The sequence below is a fragment of the Macaca thibetana genome, chromosome 7 (genome assembly GCF_024542745.1).
Source record: "Macaca thibetana thibetana isolate TM-01 chromosome 7, ASM2454274v1, whole genome shotgun sequence".
NCBI classification, from domain to species: Eukaryota; Metazoa; Chordata; class Mammalia; order Primates; family Cercopithecidae; genus Macaca; species Macaca thibetana.
The window spans coordinates 138,842,032-138,858,418 of NC_065584.1; the positions used below are offsets into that span (position 1 = coordinate 138,842,032).

A 16,387-nucleotide genomic window follows, 5' to 3' on the forward strand; every position below is an offset into this window, starting at 1 on the left:
CAAAGATCATGATAAAGCAAGGCAGAATGAAATGTGTGCTAATTTAAGGAGCGTAAGCAAAGTGCAATAGGGTTTCGCAGAAGAGAGAAATTACCTCTGTTTGGGGAACTCCACACAATATTCATGGATGGGATAGCATTAGATGTAGACTTTATAAAATTTACCAGGTTACAGAAAGGAAAGGGAGAAAAAGCATTAAGATGAAAATGAAAGTTATGAGCATAATTATGGAGGTAAGAATATATGAACTATCTATCATCCATAGGAAGTGAGGCATATTTCTATTTCTATAAAATTAGTACAAAGTAATGTTTTTAAAAATAATGTAGGAAAAGTAGTTTTGAGCCAGATTGTTATAAATAAATATTGTGAAGCTTGTACCACATTCATCAGGCATTGTGGGAGTTGGAAGAGACAAGGAATGGGGGGAAGAGAAGAGATTTATAAGGTAATGAATGATTTAGAGGTGAAGTTAGAATAGCTCTTTAACACAACTTTTCCCATACAAAGTATATAAGAAGTAGTGGGACAGTGGGATAACTTAAAAATGCTATGCTATTGGGTATAGGGTGTTGTGGAGATTTTGGTCAAAAGATACAACATTTTAGTTAAGTAGGAGGAATGAGTTCAAGAGATCTATTATGCATCATGGTGACTATAATTAGTGTATTGTATTCTGAAAAGTTGCTAAGAGAACATATTTTGCATGTTCTCACCATAAAAATGGTAAGTATGTGAAGAAATACATTTTTTCATTATTTCAATTTAGCCATTCCACAATGTGTACGTATTTCAAAACAACGTGTTATACTCAGTAAATACATACAACTTATTTTGTCAAATAAAACATACTTAAATACAGTAAAAATTATAGTCTTCATGTTAAATAAAGGCTATACTGATAATGTAGAGTGATTGCAGTACGTATGCAAAGGATGAAGACATGGGAGAGAAACTTTGAAGACAGAATTCACAGAATTTGTCAATTAAAGAATATGGGGTTCAAAGAAAGAGGAAAGGTGAAGATTCCTTAAAGAACTAAAGGTAGATCTACCATTTAGTACAGCAATCCCACTTCTGGGTATCTACCCAGAGGAAAAGAAGTCATATACCAAAAAAGATCTTTGCACATGCATGTTTATAACAGCACAATTCACCATTTCAAAAATATAGAACCAGCCCAAATGCCCATCAATCAACAAGTGGATAAAGAAATTGTGGTGTCTGTGTGTGTGTATATATATATACACACCATGGAATACTACTCAGTCATAAAAAGGAATGAAATAATGACATTCACAGCAACCTGAATGGAATTGGAGACCATTATTGTAAGTGAAGTAACTCAGGAATGGAAAACCAAACATTGTATGTTTTCACTCTAAGTGGGAGCTGAGCTATGAGGAAGCAAAGGCATAAGAATAATACAATGGACTTTGAGGACTTAGGGGAAAGGGCGGGAGGGGGTTGAGGGATAAAAGACTACACATTGGGTATAGCAAACACTGCTGAGATGATGGGTGCATCAAAATCTCAGAAATAACCACTAAAGAACTTATTCATGTAACCAAACACCACATGTTCCCCTCAAAACCTATTGAAATGAAAGAAAAAAAAAAAACAAGAAAGAGGAAAGAGTTAAGCATGAGGTCTGTATGCCTAAGTTGTTGGTAGTATCATTGATAAGGAATAGGAAAGTAAAACAGAGGAGCTATTTTCCAGACACTTCTGCTTCTGGCTCTGTCTAGACACTCTACACTAAACTAAAATCAGATTAATATGTTCCCTGATAGCCAAAAATAAAAAGGTAAAAAAAAATCAAACAGCATCAGAAAGACAACAAAGGCAACCAGGACTTGAGAATCTAAGATCCCTGAGAAAAGAGAAATGCACTAAGATGAGTCCTGTATTTTGTTGCATCTTCTCTCCCATGTTCTTCACCCCCATATATCTGCCAGTTTGCAACACAGGGCTTGCAGAGTAAACAGCCAACAGTAGCCCAGAGTTTACAGCTGTCTTCCTGGACTGGAGAAACAATATGGGTGATGGTGCTATGAAGGCTGCTTGGGTTTGTGAGACCAAGATCCCAGAGAAAAGGAAACCACAGAGATATGAGCACAACATTCCACAGGCAGTTCCCACTGAAGGCATTTTCTGATGCCTAATTTGCCTACGTGTTGAGATTGGGGCAGAAAAAAAATCAAGTAGAAAGTGGGCACTAAGAGATTTGGAACTAAGTAGATACGTTAGCAGTCTCATAGTGCGGAAGGGACAAATGTTAGAGGTCAAGGCTGGTCGCCTTTGTGCCTACTTACAGTAACAGCCTCTCCTGTTGTAGCAGTAACCACCATCTGATGCCTAATAGCATAGGTTAGTTTTATAGATTTTTATACTTTATATAAATGGAATCATACATTGTGTACAAAAAATAAGAAAGAAGGAACATTATAAACACTCCAGGCTTTCAGGTGAGACCCTTGAAGGTCTCTGCCCTAGAAATAACGGCAAAGTGGAAAGAGATCAATCTAAAACGCAACACTGTCTAGATCAAAGGTCCACAATTTTTCATGGGCAATATATAATATTCATCAAAAAATTAAAGGCTACCAGACAACAGGACTAAATGACGACCTGGAGATTATGCTTCTTCAGCAATGAATTGAAAACTCAGACACCCCCCCCAAAAAAACAGTAAGAATAAAAAAGTTTGAGAAATATGAATAAAACATTTAGCAATATCTATCTATATAGGTGTCTATATTTCTATAAAGTGTGGTCTATTTAAAACTTTATTAAAGTTCTGTATTATAGCCACAATTGGAAAATTATATATAAATTATACCATTTAAATAACATTAAAATCACCAGAAATAAATGTGATGAATGGCATACAAGCCATCTTTTCAAGCAACTATAAAATATTATGAGAGAAATTTAAGATGAACTAAATGAAATATGTAACATTCCTAAAAAGATGCATTATTATAAAGATAGTAATTTATAAAGATAGTAATTCCCCACATGGACCTACAGTTTCAATGCAACCCTATGCACATTTCAAGAGATATTTTTGTGCAAATTGACAAGATTTTTAAAATGCACGTAGAAATGCAAAGTGCTTAAAAATACAAAGGCAATCTACAAACTGGTGAACTACATTATTGGTTATCTAATAAGATAGAGTTCTTAAGAGAGTGTCATGTTAATGCATTTCTCAGTCCGTTCTCACACTACTATAAGAAATACCTGAGTCTAGGTAAAAAAATAAAAATAAAAATTAATAGGTTTAATTGGCTCACAGTTCTGCAGGCTGTACAAGAAGCATAGTGGCTTCTGCTTCTGGGAAGCTCCCAGAAAGCTGTCAATCATGGCAGAAGGCAAAGGGGGAGTGGGGCATCTCACATTGGGAGAGCAGGAGCAAGAGAGAGTGAGGCGGGATGTGCTGCACAGTTTTAAATAACCAGATCTCATGAGAACTCAAACACTATCACAAGAAGAGCACCAAGGGGATAGTTCTAAACTATTCATAAAAACTCCACCTGCATGATCAAACCACCTCCTACCAGGCACCACCTTCAACATTGAGGACTACAATTTGACATGAGATTTGGTGGGGACACAGATCCAAACCATATCAGTACATAACAAATGAACCAAGGGAACAAAATAGTCCAGAGGCCAATTCACGTGTATGGCATTACCTGATTTACATCAAAGATGCAAATTCAATGCAGTGGGGGAATAAATGGTGCTCTAAATAAATGGTGCTAGATCAACTGAGCATACATACAGAAAAAAGAATTTATGCTCAGAATGGAGAAAAAATATCTTAAACAATTTCCAAAAATCAATTGTCCATAGATTATAGATGATAACTAAGAAGTCCGACGTAAGCACCCAGGATCAGTTACAGATTAATGTGAATGGGTAGAAGCTCAATGGCAAAGAATTAAAAAATTAATAAATGGGTTGATAGGGAAGAGAGCACACAAGGTCTACATTTTACAAGAGTTTGACTTTTGAAGGGAATTACAGAGTAGCTGTTGGAAACTAAGCATATTTGAGACAGCATGGGAAGAACCAAACTGGGTAGAGGTTGGAAGTAAAGAGGAGGAGATTGATTTAATGGAGAACAGGTAAAGGTCTCTAAGACCTTTACTGCAAGAGAGAATGAAAGGAGATTGTTGATTCTGAATTACTCTCATATACAAAAAGAGCAGCATTCCTGTTAATTATATGCAAATGATGTCCTTTGTGGTAGGTAACATTATTAATTTGTTACAGGTGGTTTGAACCTTTTGTCATGCAGTGGCTAGATGAAAACGAAGATGTGTCGATGGAATTCCTTCATGGAGCATTGGGAAGAGACAAAAAAGATGGAGTGAGTTTAAATCACCTTCAGAATGTTCATTGCCATGATTCAGTCACATTGCTTACTTTTAACCTAATGGGAATTATTAGACTCATCGTTATTAATTGTTTCCATTCCCAATGACCAAAATTAATGTAAAACACAATTTCAGTGGTCTGGTCAGAACCCTAGAAACTTGCCTAAATTTATTTAAAAAAAAAAAAATCAGTCACCCATTTTTCCCAAGTTTTTCTTTAATTCTTACATTAATCTGAATCTACAGGTTCCCTAAGCTTGTACAAAACATCTTTGTTGTCCTGGAACTTTTCCAGGATTTCTAGATTAGGAGCAGACATTCTCCCAGTCTCTTTGCAGCAGCTCCCAAAATCTTGAGCCACAATCGACTTGCTAAGCTAACCTATTCCCTGTGGGGAAAATGAAATACAAAAGAACCAGTACCTCAATTCTGCAGTGGAAAAACCAATTAGCAGCAGCTTGCCCCGTGATATTAGTTCCACCACACTTTCTGGCAAAGGAAATTAATGATTTTAAAGTGCGTAGGCATTTTATTACGGGGAAATGTAGATACATGATGCGGGAGATTCAGTTGTTGATGGGAAATAATGAGGAATTTCCCATTCCCCCTCTAATGCACTGTTTGGGATGGCTTCACCTCCTCTCCTCACAGTTCCAGCAGACATCTGAGCATGCCCTCTTTTCTTGCTCCGTGGTTGATGTGTTTGCTCAGCTGAATCAGAGCTTTGAGATTATTAAGAAACTGGAATGCCCTAATCCTGAAGCGTTATCTCACTTAATGAGAAGATTTGCAAAGGTAGGTTAAATAAAATGAGTCTTCTTTTTTTCTGGGTCTGTGGCCATCTGAAAAAATGCTATTGTTTTATGGTGTTAGTCTTCTCTGACACCCCTACCCCAATTTATTTGTAATTCTCTACTAGTAAGTTCAGTTATTTCCAAGATTCGCATCTGATTTCCTGCACTTCCTATTTCTTTAATGCGGATTTATCATCTTAAAAACCCATTTATTGTTCACATCGATGACTTAGCTACTTATAATCGAAGAAATTACCATAGATTTCCAAATTACTCACATTTCAAATGTGGTGTTTTCTAGCTGAAAGTAAGCCTTGGCAATTGCATATTCATTAATTAGGAAGACTAACCTCCTACTTTTAAAATATTAAATAACAGCCAAAAATCATTTATTTAAACCATTCTTAGAGATGACACTCTTAGTCCTCTTGGATGATACTAATTTCCCAATATAGTGAAATCTATAGGAGAGTAATTCTAAAAATTCTCTAAGTGTTTTCTTGATGAGCAGCTGTGTTTGGGTGAATGCCAAGAAAAGAATGAAACTGGGTCATTAGGAATAGTGTTTGAAAAAGTATGTCACGTACTATTCTTGGAATTCTGTAGGATTTAGGGGAAGCAGGATCATATGAGAATTTAAAAATCCCAGGGTAAATATATTTAGGTTAATATATTTAGTAACATATTATAATTGTACCTGATATTAGAAAAGTAACTAGAATTCACCCTCAGAGTAGTCAAGCAGGTAGGTTATGTAAGTTGGGAGACACGAGTGCACGGTAACAGGGTAGAAGGAATGCTGAATTGAGATTTCTAGACCCGGGGCTCCAGCCACCCCTTGGTAGCTCTGACCTTTCTTCAGCTGTAATACTGAACTTACCCACAATAAGCCTGCTGGGGTATAACCAAATGTACTGAATGGAAGTGTAAAAAGGTGGGAGGTCACAAGGAAGGTCTTAGAATCACACTCAGGAAAACACATTCTCTGAGGCAAGAAGAAAAGAATCAGTTCCATGTATTACTGAGGAGATGTGTGCTTTTATTGGCGCAATAAAAAAAATCAATTAAGTAAAACATTTTTAATCCATGGAAATTCAATAATATCCAATTGTCAACAGGAAATAATGTAATAACGATGAGAAGCATTTTCTGGAAAAGAAGAAATTAGTAATTTTCATTGAAAAAGAAATTCTCTTTTATTAGAATGATTTGAAAATCTCTTGCAAGCATTTTTCTTTAACTCTTGCCGTGACTTACTATACAGAATAATAAATAAAAAGCAAAATCAATTAAACATAAAAATAAGTAAAATCAGTCAAATCCATTTTATCATTGTCAGCCTTTCTTTTTTCTTTTTTTTTTTTTTTTTTTTTTTTTTTTTTTTTTTTTTTTTTGAGACAGAGTCTCGCTCTGTCACTGGAGTACAGTGGCACAATCTCGGCTCACTGCAACCTTCACCTCCCAGGTTCAAGTGATTCTCCTGCCTCAGCCTCCCAAGAGTAGCTGGGATTATAGGTGTTCGCCACCATACCCGGCTAAGTTTTTCCATTTTTGGTGGAGAAGGGGTTTCTCCATGTTGGCCAGGCTGGTCCCAAACTCATTATCTGCCTTTCTATCTATAATTTGTATTTTATATAACAAAACAGATAAAAAATGGTTTGTGTTTACTGTAATTAGCCATTTCACAAGAACTGCAAACTATTGGAATTTGTTTTTATTTCATCAGATGTGACTGACTAATTCGTCTTGAAAACTCTACCCTTCTAAGTATTGGAATCCTTATATCAAAATATTCTAAAATCTCATTGTCTTTATGGGATTTATATTGATTTAAACAGTCTCCTGGAGATAAGACATGTTAGTTGTATCTGTAGAGATTTTAAAAATTTTGCATTTTAAAATGGGATTTAAAGGGACAATTTATTCTTACTAAACAGGATATAAGACTGAAAAAGGTACCAAACAAAATGCTTCAAATTTCATGTCAAGAACATTCAGAAGCTATGATGAGTGATAAAATGGGTACATGAGTAGTCAATATTCCTATGACTATACTACTGCTCTTGACAAGTATGGGTAATTTAATTTTAAAAATAGATATGAAGTAATGTTATTTTTAATATTGCTTAAAAACAAACAAACAAATATTAAGTCCTGGGTATGAGTCTGGCTGTTTGCCAGGTGTGAGATACTGTGGTAAATGACGCACACATATTTCTATTCCTTGTTCTCTGGGAACATAATTATAATTTTTAAAAATAATAATGATAATTCATTGAGCATTATTATATGCTAATCACTTTATATATTTTCGTATTCTTCACAACCATCTAATTAAGTGGGTGCTATTATTTTCCCTCATTTCCATCCATGATGAAACACTAAAAATGTTTAAATAATTGAAATGATATGGATAGAATCCTTTCAACCACTAAACTATACTCCCTTCTCATTCTGGTGTGATCAGAACTAAGTTAGAAATTTGGAGAATAGAATCTCACTATTTGTTTTTTACCCTTAAGGTCAAACCCAGGGATTTATGGTGGCAGAAATGGGAGACCCCATCTTACGTTGGATGTGTTCAAATGCATTACATAAATCAGTGAAGTCACATTTCTAATGTTGCTGAACCAATAGACAGTTTTCTTGTCTTCCTTGTGTTGTTCTAATACTGCATTGTTCCATGCATAAAATGTGAATGAAAAGATGGATTTTGAACCACACTTCTTATCTTACTGATCATAAGAGCAATGCACTAGATGGAATAACTGGAAGTGTTGGCAGGATATTTAGCCCACTCCTAATAGGGTGGCATTAGCTCAGAAAAACACAATGCCTTTGTCTGAGTAATTGATGGCCATCCTACTCAATACTCCACCAGTAGCTGTGTGTCAAATCAGAACTGATCATAGCTGAAAGATATTTTAGTCACCCTGTCTGATCCTTTAAATGCAGCAGAATCACTCTCTGTACTGCCACACTCCCATTAGAATTTCATGTTATTTAATCTGGAACTTTTTGAATAGCAGCTCTTTATAGGTATCCATAAAAGAACCCTCTACTCCTCATGACTGTTTCTTTAGAACAAGATGTAGCAGCCTCTGCTAGGCTGTTTGTTCCCTCCCTCTGCACTGTACTCTCTTCTGAAGACCAGTAGTTCCCCAAAGATAAAATCATGACCGAAGCTCACACACCCAGAAGTCCTATGTTCCAGGCCTTGCCAGGTGCCCCTTCCATCACAGCTCCTCTCTGAAGACTTACCTCCACCCTGTCATGCATTCGTTAAGATAGTGCTTCTCAAACTTTGTATGCATTGGAATTACCTTAGACTTGTTAAAACCCAGACAGATGAGGACCACTTCTAGCATTTCTGACTCGGTAATTTGGGATAGGACCAGATAATCTGCATGTCCAACAAGTTCCCAGGTGATGCTTATAAGGCTACTGATTCCAGAACTACATTCTGAGAACCAATGAGTTAAGCATGTCATAAGCAACAGCTTATTAGTGTTAAAGAGCTATTGTGTGGTAGTGGTTTACTTAGCTGAATAAATTAGAATGAAATTGAAGTTGCCCACAAAATGTACATTGCACGCTCTCGTTCAAGTGACATCGTACATTAGTAAAGATGGGAGTTATTATAGCAGTGTACTTGCAACTCTTACAGGCACATAGCTTTAAGCTATATTCTTTTTTTTTTTTTTTTTGAGACAGTCTCGCTCTGTCACCTAGGCTGGATATATTCTATATGACTGTGCACTTTTTCTTACCTGCAGCCCATCCTGGCTTGCTAACGATTGGCGTTTGTAGGCTAGTACATGTGACATCCCAGGATCCCTTGTCTCTAGGCATAAATTGAAGGGACTAGGGTTTTTCTATGAAGTATACTCAAGCTGTAGGCCGTAGGACATACTTCAAGAATGATTGTAAAGAATATCCAGCTTCCTCTTTCTTCTTTAGAAAACAATAAAAAACAAAAAACAAAACCCAGGCTGTTCAGCAAGTCACCTGGCAGCTGTAGGATGTAGAGGAAGCAAAATCATAAGAATTTAAAAATCTCACATGGCACTAAGTTGTAGAGGATTTTCACATAGCCCAAACTTTACCTTAAGTAAGTTACAATGTCTGAGTTACAACGATTGCCTAAAGTCAGGTTTATGGTTTGTGTTTATATGTTGTTGTGTATGCAATACAATATAATGATTCTTCAAGTTTATGATGCCATCAAGAAGCTGTAGACTGAGAGTAGTGTTCATATGTACAAACGAATAAGTATTTCATAGGTAAGTCCAAAGTAATTCAACGTTATGTCTAAAGTAAAATTTGAAGAGACACATTTGGAAGATAATTCAGTCTGATCAACCATCTGTTTATCAGGATTTATTGGTCTGCTGCTTGATAACATTTTATATTTTTCAAGGTCAACTTTGTATTTGAGTTGATGCATATTATCACGTTACTGTGTACTTCATCACACTATTGATTTTCTGTCTGTGTGTTATCTCTTATTTCAGGATTTCATTGTGATTTTAAAAGTGTGTAAGCAAGCTTATAATCAATTTAGCAAATTCAGGTTTATAAATTAAACATTCTTCTTCAGCTTAACTCTTTGGAGTGTCTCCCTCAGTTGATTTTGAGCCACTAAGAAAATTCAGATATATGTTGTACAAATAAGAAAATAAAAGCTTTTTAGTCTTTACTTTGCTATCAAAAGAGATGACATTTCTACTGCTATTTGCCTTACCTCTTCTAAGAAAATCATATCTACATTCGGCTTATAATTTAATCTGTGTATAAAAGCAGTAGAGTGCAAACTCATTCATGCATCTTTAAGTAATTGAAATAAAATTTAATTAACGTAGTTTATTTTCCTCTGTTTTGCATAATTAATGAACGCAGAGGGCATTCTTAGGCTCAGAAACAGTTATTAGAGAGAGAAAAAAATGTAGAACTAAGATGAAAAAGGCAGTAAGAAGGTAACTTAGGATTAAACTTTACAGTGTATTTGTAAACTACATACTTACCTGGGTCAAGTTCACAATGTTTTCTTTCTTAGACTATCAACAAAGTGCTGCTCCAGTATGCTGCAATTGTATCAAGTGATTTCAGTTCCTATTGTGATAAGGAAAATGTGGTAAGTAAAAATGTCTCTACTCTCAAGTATCTCTCAGTTGAGATTTACTTCTTCAAAGTATGAGTAAGCAAGAGAAATTGTTGGCTTTCAGTTTTCATATAGGATAATAAGAAATAAAGATCTTAAGAAGTTGAAAACTTCTCCAGGGTTCTTGAACCGGTTTTAATACAGGATTTACAGGAAGGTTGAGAGTGTCTCAGTGCCAGCCAACTGTGGTTTTCCATGTGATAAGGAACAAGACTAGAATAAATAATTGAAAATTCACATATAAAATACTGGAGCTGAGAAAAACAAGGGACTTAAAAATTATATGAGTATTGGCACCAACTAGTTTCATGTTGGCACTAATACTAAAATAAGTGTAATTTAGTCTTTCAGTTTTCAAATAAATTGCAAAGGTTAATATATGCGACAATGCTGATTTCTATTCTGAATTATTAAAATAGCTTTTTTAGATGATTGAGAAAATGTTTATAAAATTCAAACTAGTATTGAAACTTAATAAAAGGCGTAAAGAAAAGTGAGATAAAGGTATTTGAAATATAGTCAGATTTATTTTATGATGGAAGGTGAAAGCTTTCTTATCAATCTGTAATATTAGGAGAAATACAATGGCAGCATTGTAAACATTTTGAAAAACAGTAGCTCTGAAAAAAAAAGTGTTTAAAAAGTGAGTATAGGGTTTTTTTTAAAAAAAAAAAAAAAAAAAAAAAAAAAGTTTTCCCCCTCAAAAAATCAGTTTCGCTATCAGGTGAATCTAAATTATTCTAAAGAAAGCTACTAGTTTTCTCCCTGAAACCTCATTGACCTCTTGCTGACAGCTCATTAAGATAAGTCAGTCCTAATGGTTCTTGAGAATTCTATAAGATGCTTCTTTTCCTTAAATTAATATGCTGCCCAGCAATTTTATTAGAACTTTTTGACAACTCAAACAATGATTTCTAATTGCTCTTGATTATACTCAAAAAGCAAGATATTTATTTATTGAAAGTATGTTATTTCTGATTAAAAGATAATACATGTCTAAAGTGTTACATTGAAAATGCAAACAGTATCTGATAATTTCACAAGAGGATCTTGTTTATATTAGGACAGCCAAATTGAAGATTTTGAAAGGTGGCCGTGAACTCCTAAGGCTAATTCCTGCCATTCAGAAAGGCAAATTAGTTTTTAAAAGCCCCTGCAGAGTTCACGTTATGTATTAACATTCTATATTTTACATTGAATAAACACTGAGATAAAAATCATAACCCAGTGTTTATTATATTATTCTATGTACTCTTTCTGTAGGTTTTATACTTTTAAAAATTAAATCTTCATAAAAAGAACCAAACGCCCTCCAAATATTACAGCAAAGAAACTTCCTTTTTCTTCCCTCGGTGCTTTTCTTCTGTAATTACTAATATCTTGACCAGCCTTATACACTATTGCTTAAATGCCAAATATCATTTTAGCTTTTATAAAAGAATATCACTTGGTTACTTGGCTTATGTTTTCATTCAAGGCAAATTGAAGTGCTTTTGTACATTTCCATGAGTATATATAGTTACTATTACAGATACTTATTTATAATTATTTCAGTATAAGATTTCAATATCAAGACCACTGAAACTTGTACATCTTTCAGTATATCTATGGTAATGTATCTATTTCATCTGCAAATTGAGCTAGAAGCCTCTTAAGATAGACATCATTTAAGATATGACCATGATATAGGCCAGGTTTGGAAGCTCACACCCGTAATTCCAGCGTTTTTGGAGGCCAAGGTGGGCAGATCACCTGAGGTCAGGAGTTCAAGACCAGCCTGGCCAACATGGTGAAACCCTGTCTCTACTAAAAATACAAAATGTGGTGGCATGCACCTGTAATCCAAGCTACTTGGCAGGCTGAGGCAGGAGAATTGCTTGAACGCGGGAGATGGAGGTTGCAGTGAGCCAAGATTGTGCCATTACACTCCAGCCTGGCCAAAAAAGAGTGAAACTCTGTCTCAAAAACAAACAAACAAAAAAGATATGGCCATAACATTTGAGTTCTTGGGGTTTAGAATTAAAGACCAGAGTTAAATAAAATATCCATGTCAGAATAATTTGTTTTCTACTGTAACATTTTAAATTGGAAATGGGTCAAAATATTTTTATTCATTTTATTTCATATTCCAAAATATAGCAAGACATCACAATCTAAATTAGAATTACTTTTATTTTGAATAATTTAAAAAATATTTTTAAACTCAGAAATACTTCGACCCTGTAGAAATATTCCTAGTCTGAAAAACACTAACTTTCATATTCACTATGTTTCAGTTTCCTAACTTTGTTCCAGATTGAGATAAAATTAAAGGTATTATTATATTTTTAGGGAAAAAATCAAGATATGAGAATAGGAAGATACAAATTACTTTAACATAGGTTGTTTTATCTCACTAAACTCCTCAAGAAGTAATATCCTTGAATTAGGGTAAAGTTTCCTTTGCTGTCAGTTTCTTTCTTTCATTTACTATGAAGTTGTTCTTTTTTTCATTTACACTGAAATTGTTGAAAGTAAAAACTTTCATGATTAAATTTAAGGTGAATTTGTGTAATCTGTTCCCAGGAGCAGTTTGATGAATTGATTCAGTAAAATTGAACTTTGAACATTTCAAGGTCAGGGAAATCTTAATGAAAAGGGAGAGTCTCATATTTATTTTTGTCTCCCTCTGGATAACTGCATCTCTTTTTTTTTTCTCTGTAGTCTAACTTGGGGTCAATAGTTATCCATGTCATGTGAGCCAAACTGTCCATGTTCATTTGGTTCTCAGTAGCTCTTTTTAATCAGAAGTCATCATAGTAAGAAGAGTTGGCAGCTGGCCTTTCTTTATTTATAAAGCTGATACTAGGGTCCTGTTATATGTGACAGTAAAGATTAGCTTGAATGTTAATATCAAATAATCTAAGAAGAGTCTATCAAGCTAACTTAGACTTATGGGAAACCAGGTGATAATAACCCCTCACCCATGTAATCTTACTGCTTCTCATTATAAGTCATTGTTTTACTTTGACCTTGTATTTCTCCCTGGTGTGACTGCCCAAATTCACACCAAATCTTCCCATTCTGCAATTAAAAATAAATGCCAATGACCCTACCAACTAGTGAAAAGATAGGCTATTCGCTTATTTTGTGGACTTTGGGTCAAGATGCTGAATCCTCTGAAAATGTGGCCCTACTCACTATGGAAAGGACTAAGCCCAGATCAAGTAGTACTCAATTATGGCTATGGATCAGAATCATTTGTGGAACGTTTTGATTCAGCTAATTAAAACAGAATCTTTGGGGGATACATCTCAGATATCTGTGTTAAAAAATAAAGTTTTTAAGTGACTGGAATCAAGGAAACAGAAAGGAATTTTTAAATTCTTTGCATAAATCAAAGTGATGATGTGGTCACTTTAAGAGTCAAGTAGAAAGTTTTTCAAAGGTCATTAATGTGGCTAAAGTAATAATAAAATCTTTCCACTGATAAGAGCTAACACCTCTCTGACATCCCGTGAGTCCTTTGCATGACTCTGGTTATTGGCTTATTTCCCAGCAACTTGGAAAATACATCCATTTTCCTTCCTTTGTCTGTTTATCTTTCTGTGTCTGTTTTCCTCTGATACACTGGCTCTTAGGAATCAATATACAGCAAAGATTAAATGATTCTACAACTATTATGGATTGTTTTCTAATTGTGGATTAATTTTAACTATTCTAAGTTCACATCTAGAGCTGTCACAAAGCTTTACATCTTTGTTATTGTTATATTTCTGGATCCTTGGAAACAAGTAGAGAAACATTTTCTAAGCCTGTATTTATTATATGTACACCACTGTGCAGTAGTTTGTGAGTAAGAAAAGCAGAAAGAGACACAGCAGCATGTACAATGTATTTAAGGTTGGCCGGTGAGAGTGAAAACCAACTCAAATGTAAAGCAATATAAAACAAATGCCAAGTGAGAGGTAAGATACAATCCAGGAAAAAAGAACACTCTAACCTAAATGATGGATATGAGTCAAATAAGCAAAGAGGAAAATGAGAAGAGAAACACGGGTTAAAGCCAGAGGCAAAAGGCTTTGAATACTAGCATGTGGTCTTTATCTGCAGCCAGAAAATATATTTAAGTTTATTTTTTATATGTTTTTGCATATAAAAGAATCACATGGTATTTTGTTTTCTAAAACAGTAAAATAATAGAAGAATTTAAGCTAACCTTTTTCTAAAAGTAAATCTCTAAAAGCAAAAAATGTGCTTACTTTCTAAGTATGAAATGTTACAATGTTAAAGATAAAAGAAACTTTGGCAGCAAAGTTTTGCTCCAACGGTTTATTGTCTGAGTATGTTATTAAATTTCATTCCCCAATGTGGCATTATATTTTTCCATTTCCCTTCTTAACTGTTACAAACTATAATGTCGAAATGGCAGAATTATTATATACATCAAATATACTAGGAAGCCAAGATAGCTATTTGTAACCACCTGTTAAGTTAAACTCATTCAACAATTTTATATAAAATCATTGCTCATAATATTCTTTTTTTTTTCTATATTTAAAGCCCTGTATCTTGATGAACAATATTCAACAATTGCGGGTCCAGCTGGAAAAAATGTTTGAATCCATGGGAGGGAAAGAGGTGGGTATCTTTTTCTCCTACGTTTGCTAAAATCTTACTTAGAGATTATTAGCAGCATATCTCTTGCTATGAAAGAGTCTTAAGTTTTAACATGGCTAACTAAGAACAGGAGTTGATAATAATCTAAAATGTCATTAGCAACTAAAATGATTATTATCCACAACAGAATACTTTAGTACACACATTAGAAGTATGAGTGGGAGGCAGAAGATAGTAGCCTTTGGTCTTATGTGTGTGCGCATGTGTGCTGGTATGTGCAGTCACATATACACGCATATATATTTGTATGCTAATGATTTGTAAAGTTCCATAAATTGTGTTTTTCACTGTCTTGTACAATGTCAGTTTGATATCAATGTTCTGAAATATGCTTTGTGGTGCTATTTGTTTTTGATGTACTGGTAGTTTAGTTTATTTTTTTTTTTTGAGAGGAGTCTCGCTCTGTCGCCCAGGCTGGAGTGCAGTGGCACAGTCTCGGCTCACTGCAAGCTCTGCCTCCTGGGTTCACGCCATTCTCCTGCCTCAGCCTCCTGAGTAGCTGGGACTACAGGCGCCCGCCACCGCGCCCGGCTAATTTTTTTGTATTTTTAGTAGAGACGGGGTTTCACCATGTTAGCCAGGATGGTGTCGATCTCCTGACCTCGTGATCCACCCACCTCGGCCTCCCAAAGTGCTGGGATTACAGGCGTGACCCACCGCGCCCAGCCGGTAGTTTATTTTTCACATCGAGAAAGTTGTCAAAAATGTGTTGTGTGCTGTGTCTGTAATGTGTCGTGTCTTTGTCTAACATCTTTGACTTGCGATTCCATGAGCAGAAGAAGGAAGGAGAAAGATTCTTTTATGAGGTTTGTGATAGTAAGCATCTTTTCCCTTACCTGGCTGTTTCCTCCAACCTTCACTCCATACCTAAAGATCATTGCATTTTCTACTTATTCTCATTTGCTTGTTTGGAACAGACAGAGAGTGAAATACTAGCTATGCACCTGCATCTTCCTGCCTGCCACAGTCTTCTCTTTCATAAACTGACCTAAGCATTCAGGGATTGAGGACTGGAGAAGGTGCTGAGAGGGAGGGTCACGAAGCAGGGTTTCTCCCCATGCCCTCATTCCCCTTGAAACAATCTCAAGGGCAGCTATGTCAAGAATATGTAGATAGATATTTCTGTTTAAGATTCCTTTACATTGTTCCTTCGTGTGGGAAAGTTTCTGAGATGTGCGTAATGCTAAGATGCATTTCAAAGTAAATATCCCTTTTATTTCTAAATTTATGTGGCTACAAATGTTTCTTTTAAGATTTTCTTCTTCCCATGTGATTTTGCTTTTAACCTCAAGGAGATGTTTTTACACTTCCCCAATGTCTATTTCTTTTTCAGTATTTTGAAAAATGAACTTGCTATTTAGCATTCTACAATGGAGAAACACTAG

General features: G+C 35.1%; 1 protein-coding gene across 3 annotated transcripts in view; it reads left to right on the forward strand.

Moving 5' to 3' along the window:
- UNC13C (unc-13 homolog C) overlaps positions 1 to 16,387 on the forward strand; it is a 753,954-nt gene that overhangs the window by 620,263 nt on the left and 117,304 nt on the right. For all 3 annotated transcript variants that reach the window (XM_050799780.1, XM_050799781.1, XM_050799779.1), the window contains 4 exons: positions 4,285 to 4,381; positions 5,040 to 5,183; positions 10,239 to 10,316; positions 14,886 to 14,963. In XM_050799780.1, coding sequence (XP_050655737.1) covers positions 4,285 to 4,381; positions 5,040 to 5,183; positions 10,239 to 10,316; positions 14,886 to 14,963 — 397 coding nt within the window. The remainder of the gene's footprint in view (positions 1 to 4,284; positions 4,382 to 5,039; positions 5,184 to 10,238; positions 10,317 to 14,885; positions 14,964 to 16,387) is intronic.